The 6579-nt window shown below is 35.8% G+C and overlaps 2 protein-coding genes across 2 annotated transcripts; both read left to right on the top strand.

Annotated features, from left to right (window-relative positions):
* Window positions 1-389: 389 nt before the first annotated feature.
* LOC129447419 (GTPase IMAP family member 9) lies at window positions 390-1613 on the top strand. The gene is made up of 2 exons (XM_055209154.2): window positions 390-566; window positions 656-1613. Exons 1-2 carry the CDS (start codon window positions 509-511, stop codon window positions 1426-1428), a joined length of 831 nt encoding a protein of 276 aa, XP_055065129.2. The 5' UTR covers window positions 390-508; the 3' UTR covers window positions 1429-1613.
* A 2135-nt stretch (window positions 1614-3748) lies between these two features.
* Window positions 3749-4815, top strand: LOC129446227 (GTPase IMAP family member 9-like). The gene is made up of 2 exons (XM_073873743.1): window positions 3749-3797; window positions 4067-4815. The coding sequence occupies exons 1-2, from the start codon at window positions 3749-3751 to the stop codon at window positions 4813-4815; spliced, it is 798 nt and encodes a 265-aa protein (XP_073729844.1).
* The last annotated feature ends 1764 nt before the right edge of the window (window positions 4816-6579 follow it).

The following is a 6579-nucleotide window of genomic DNA, read 5'->3' as shown; positions in this document are numbered from 1 at the left end:
ACCTAGCATTTTTTTTAGGTAGGATTGTAGTGAATTTGTAGTACAATACTTTAAACAAAACACACTTAAATAAAAGTAAAAGTACAGATTTTAAAAACTACTTAAAAAGCAGAAGTACACAAAAAAACTACTCAATTACAGTGACGTAAATGTAATTCGTTACTTTCTACCTCTGGGTATGAACCAGGAAAAACGTAAATAGATAAACCGTAACTAATAAAATTTGCTGTAATTCAACTGTTATAAAGTATCACAAAACATTCACGAGGGTCGAAGGTATTTGCTGATATACTGGCAGGCTACACTGATTTAGGTAAATATTAACTAATACAATCTTGTTGTGCTGATAAACATTTCTCACTGTATTTTCCTGAAACTGATTATGTGATCAAGTAACAGTAAAAGCAATATGGAAGGGGTGGGGATCACTTGCACCACAATGCTGGTACAATAATGCAGTCACACTAAACATTCAGTGGCAGTTTGCTGACTTCTTAGAGAAGGAAGAATGAGCAAATGTTTAAAGTGTCTGTGTCCCTGCTGTTTTTCTTCAGCGAAGAAACAAGGTAACTGGCTTATTCAATACATTTTCATAACATTATTTATGTACATTACTTGAATTATTACAAAATATACTTTACTGTGTTTGATACAGTAGGCACGCCACTTCGCATTGTACTGATTGGAAAAACTGGAGTTGGGAAAAGTGCAGTCGGAAACACTATTCTCGGTAGAAAGGCGTTTGAATCAGAGCCTTCTGCAAACTCTGTTACTCATACATGCAGAAAAGAAAAGGTGAATGACCAAAGAGAAATTTATGTGATTGATACGCCTGGAGTCATGGACACCAGTGAACCAAAAGATGACATCAAAAGAGAAATCGTGAGATGCATTCAGGTGTCAGCACCAGGTCCTCATGCATTCTTGTTGGTGATCCAAGTTGGCCGTTTCACAACCGAGGAGAAAAATTCTGTTCGAGCTCTACAAGAGCTGTTTGGAGAAGAAGCTTCAAAATACATGATAGTGGTCTTCACTCATGGAGATTCGCTTAAAGGTCAGACAATCCAAGACTATGTCCAAAAAGGCCATGGTGAACTCCGAAAAGTCATCCAGAGCTGTGGAAGTAGATATGTTGTTTTTGATAACACTAAGTTGAAAAATCAAGACAAGGTGAAAAAATTAATTGAGAAAATTGATGACATGGTGGCAGCCAATGGAGGAAGTTGCTTTACTCAAGAAATGTATGAAGAAGCAGAAAAACTGATAAAACAACGACAACTACAACTGCAGATACAGAGACAGGAGGCAGAGCGTCTGGAGTATGACTTTAGCTTTCTCCAGAACCTTGAACATAGAATACGTTTGTTTCAACAAATCTTGCGTGGAGAATTGTATCAAAATATGGCGTTTGATGATCAGGAGTCATAATAATTTCATTAAGTTTCATTTAACACTTTGAAATAATGTGGAACATGTGAAAAAGATTTCTCTCTGTCATTGGTGTTGTCTTGGTCACATCTTAAATAATATAATATCAAATGTCCCAAATGTGTGTGTCTAAACTCAACACTGTGTCCTGTGGACTCTTACAATAAAAGTCATTTAGGATCAGATACTTTGCCAAAATAATACATTTTAATGTAACTGAAACGTTTTAAATTTAAAATAACAAAAAGCATTTGAGGATTTCTTTTGGTGCAAGCTTCAGTGGAAAAATAGTCGCTAGCTGTGAGTTTTACACTTAATATCGCTTTTATTATGCATTAGTATGTCACAGTAAGTGCACCCTCTTTTTCTACACCCTAAAATGTATGGGCTTTTCAATAGGAAAAACAGTACATACTTTTAGGGCATGTTTTAAGTGCATATGCCATGTATTGAATGCTTGTGCGCTGGTGTCCCTGCCAGGTATTTTATCTAGTTAAACAAGTAAGACTTTCTGCTCGTAGTTTAACTGATTAGCAGCATGACTCTGTCTGTCCACAAGCAAAACCAATGCCAGACCACCAATACAGTACAAATCACACAGCAGCATAAACCAGAATGGAAACCAGTGCTGGTCTGGGCTGATGTCAGCAGGGTAAACAGATCCTGTGTTGATCAAGATTTATTGTGTTTCAACTATACAAAAAATTCAAGGCAAAACACCAACATTCAGCAAAAAACTATGGATATCAGAATGTCATGCATGTTATCGCTTTTATTGTACTGTGTACTCTTTACACTTCCTGCTTTCTTGTTGCTTAGAAACCTTATAAGATTGTTCTTTTGTAACACTTACTGTAATCCATTTGCTGCTGTTGTATAGAACCACCATGTTCTTGTCATGTTTTATGTGTGATATTTCTAATTATAATTCAAAGCATAGTCAGCTATGTTTTAGTTGGTTCAGAAACACCCCAGTGCTGTAAATTACCTGTACAATCTAAAAAAAGGATGTGTTAATTTTTACACATCTTTTTGTGTAATGCCTTTAACACATTATGTGTAATTCTCACACAAATCAGGTGTCATTTTTTGTCGATTTTGTGTTCAAATTAATCACAAGTTGTGTGTTGTCCCAGAATCCACATGAATGTGTTGTTTTTTAACACACGCGCACACACATGTGCACACAAAGACACAGTAACACTTGAGTCCAATTTATAGTCGTGCATCTACGCTGTAGGCTATCCGTAGCCTCTGCGTAGCCTGATGTGTAGCCTGCGTAGTCTACTAGAACCACTTCCGTCATGTAAAAAACTGCGTCATAGGTATTTCCGTTTGCGATTGTGAGAACAAAGATGGACCAAGTCGAGGAGTGATTTAAACTCGAACTGCAAAATTAGTCACTATTTATTCACTGCTGGTCATCTCTAAACATACAACAAGTTGCTGTTTCTCTTGTGGGTTAAACTTGCCAAGTTGTTTCTTATAAACATAAATTCACAAAATTTATCACTAAAGTAGTGATGTGAGCAGTTGCTCATATCCAGTAAAACAAATGGCTTTCTATGGCGCTCTGCTGGTCAAAGCGATTTCTTTTTTAAACGGTAATTCCTATAGGTTTATCTCTTACCAGCAAAAGGTGGACTTCTATACCTAACTCCTAGATCAATATCCAGAAACAATTTAAATTAATTTTAGATAATCATTTAAGTGAATTTATTCATAAAAAAAATCTATATTTCACATGCAAGCTAATGGTGAAGTTGAGGATTTTTGTGGTAAATGGATACAAAAAGTACTTCAAATCTCTCAAAACACAGCTTTATTGTATAGATGAGAAGTCAACAAAATTATAGATAAATTATTTCTATTATTGAAAATGTATATATTTCTTACAATTATGCTTTCAATTTTGGGGTCATATAGACCCCAAGTGTAAACAGGAAACGAGGACCATTAGAGGGGGCCTAGTGTGACAAAGGGCCAATACATTATCTACAGTGTAGGTCACTGTATGCTTGTGATGGACTTCTACATTTGAATTGAAATTGTATTCAATTGTGATTTAATTTACTTGTAAAGGGAAAGATTATAAATGCTTCCGAGGAAAGATTAGTTCACTTCAGTGATGCTGAATTTCCAGTTAATTAAAAGTTTATCTGTCTGCCTACGGCATGTAAGGTATGGTGTTGGTAAAATTGAAAGTAAAAGTTTAGTAAAATGCACAAAATAGACAAGAGGCGTGGATCTCGAACAAACCTCTGGTAGTACAGTCGAGGAAAAATTTTGTGGCAGGCGACGCATACTGCTGCAGAAAAAAATGACTGAGTGTCCGAAGCTCCTGTGTTGTTGTTGTCCAAGGAAACAAAGTAAGTGATTGTTTGGTAATTAGTATGATTTGTAATTTAGTATGATCTACTTCTGAATGTTTCAATTTTATATTTTGCTGTGTTTAATACAGAGAACGTCCCAAAAGAGAATCCAAGGACTCGCTTTCAAGGTTTCTTATGCCTTAATCCACTATTATATTTGAAAAAATAAAACATTCAAAGTGGCAACGTTATTTTTGAACATCAAATTAATTTTGTCTGATTTACTTGTGAATATTTAAATTTGAATTTTGCTGTGTTTGATACAGTAGACAAGCTGCTTCGCATTGTACTGATTGGAAAAACTGGAGTTGGGAAAAGTGCAGTCAGAAACACCATTCTCGGTAGAAAGGCGTTTGAATCATCTCCTTCTGCAAACTCTGTTACTCATCAATGCAGAAAAGAAAAAGCGAATTGCCAAAGAAGCATTTATGTGATTGATACGCCTGGAGTCTTGGACACCAACAAACCACCAGACGACATCAAAAGAGAAATCATGAGATGCATTCAGGTGTCAGCAGCAGGTCCTCATGTGTTCCTGCTGGTGATCCAAATTGGCCGTTTTACACCCGAGGAGCAAAATTCTGTTCGAGCTCTACAAGAGCTTTTTGGAGAATACATGATAGTGGTCTTCACTCATGGAGATTTGCTCAGAGATCAAACCATTCAAAAATATGTTCACAATGGTCATGAAGAACTCAGGAGAGTCATCCAGAACTGTGGAAGTAGATATGTTGTTTTTGATAACAATAACATAATAAATCGATCACAGGTGGAAATATTAATCGAGAAAATCGATGAGATGGTGGCAGGCAATGGAGGAGGTTGCTTTACTCAAGAAATGTATGAAAAAGCAGAAGAACTGATAAAACAACAACAACAACAACAGCAGATAGAAAGAGAGTTGGCAGAGCTTCTGGAGTATGATTTTAGGTTTTTTAGGATATTGGATGATAGAATTCCTTTGTTCCAACAAATATTGCTTGAGGCCGAAATACATTTACATTTTAGAGTGTGATAATGAATTTTTTTGAAGGTAATAATGTAAAAATTTCAAACCAAACCGTTTGAAAATCTGTAAAAAATTAAGCAAGTTATGTTCATTTAAATATACCTGCACCATTAAAACTCAATGCTATGAGTGAGCGAGCGCTCTGTGGTAAGATGACCGCCCAAAATGCGGACGTTCCACTCAATTGGCCAGCAGTGCAGGTGAGACATCTAGCCTATATACATATCTATGCTTTTAGACACTTCAGTGATGCTTACTGCTGCGGGTGTTTCATGACTTGCATTGTGTGTGTTCACTACTAACTTGGAAAATTCTTTGTTATCCACCTTTAGGAAAATCTTCAATCTATACAGGAAATTCTTTTTACAATCATGACGATGATAAAAAACACTGTGAGGGGAATAAATAGTTCACATCAGTTTTAGCATCAAAGAGCGACCAGGATGTTGAAATTCCAGTTGCGTCACTAGAGTAGTTACAAGAAACTCTTCTTTTTATATTTGGCTGTGTGTAAATATACTGATGGTCAGGGGCTCAAGCCCCAAATGTTTTGGCAAAATCCCAGAATCTTTTTAGATTTATAAAATGAATTCATCCAGTACACTAGATGGTGGCATTTAGTTTTAAATGCTGCAGTTCCCACTTTATTATAAACGAATGAGGATTAAAATGGCAACAAAGGTGTGTAAATTAAATATTATTTTATGTAACAGAAAATCTCTCTTAGCACATGACCAAAAACTCAATGGGGTTTCAGATTTGGGACACTAATTCTAATTTCAAATACTATTTAGGATCAAACCCAGCACCAGACACAAATTCACGGACAGCATTTTATTTTTTAGGGGGGCACAAATGAGATCAACCTCACTGCAATGCATAATATCATTAATTATGAATTAAATGGACAAAACATGTCGTAAAGATTGGACCTAGCCTACTGAAGCAGTCTAAACACACATTGCAGGTCTCAAAATCAACGCTTGTCCGCTTATCAGGGACAAGTGGATTTTTTAAAAGGCCAAGTGAAAGAGAATTTTACTTTCCCGACTGGACAAGTAGCCTTGCTTGATTAAAATGCCAACAACAATCACCAAAACGTAATAATGATTCTGTTAGTCTCAATTGCGACGTTAAGTGCATAATGTAATTACGCTAACCAGGCTGCGCTGCCTCTTGAGGAAAACTCAAAACAAATGAGCGCAGCAAACACAAAGTGAGTTAACAGTGTGTTAACAAAGTGAGTTAAACTCAAAGCGTAGTTTACATACTATGGTAAAAAATTAAATGAAATGATACAGGGTGATACTGGGATAGTTCACCCAAAAATTAAAAAATAATGTCATTAAAGAATTAGTCCATTTTCTTAAAAGAAAAATCCAGATACTTTATTCACCACCATGTCATCCAAAATGTTGATGTCTTTCTTTGTTCAGTCGAGAAGAAATTATGTTTTTTGAGGAAAACATTGCAGGGTTTTTCTCATTTTAATGAACTTTAATAGAGCCCAACATTTAATACTTAACTCAACACTTAACAGTTTTTTCAACGGAGTTTCAAAGGACTATAAACAATCCCAAACGAGGCATAAGGGTCTTATCTAGCAAAACGATTGTCATTTTTGACAAGAAAAATAAAAAATATGTACTTTTAAACCACAACTTTTCGTCTAGGTCCGGTCCAGCGCGACCTAACGTAAATGTGTAGTGATGTAGGGAGGTCACATGTTACATATATAAAATGCACATTTGCGGACCATTTTAAACAATA

This window comes from Misgurnus anguillicaudatus, chromosome 12, assembly GCF_027580225.2.
Source record: "Misgurnus anguillicaudatus chromosome 12, ASM2758022v2, whole genome shotgun sequence".
NCBI classification, from domain to species: Eukaryota; Metazoa; Chordata; class Actinopteri; order Cypriniformes; family Cobitidae; genus Misgurnus; species Misgurnus anguillicaudatus.
The sequence above is the reverse complement of the archived record's forward strand: the minus strand, read 5'-3'. Positions and strand labels throughout refer to the sequence as shown.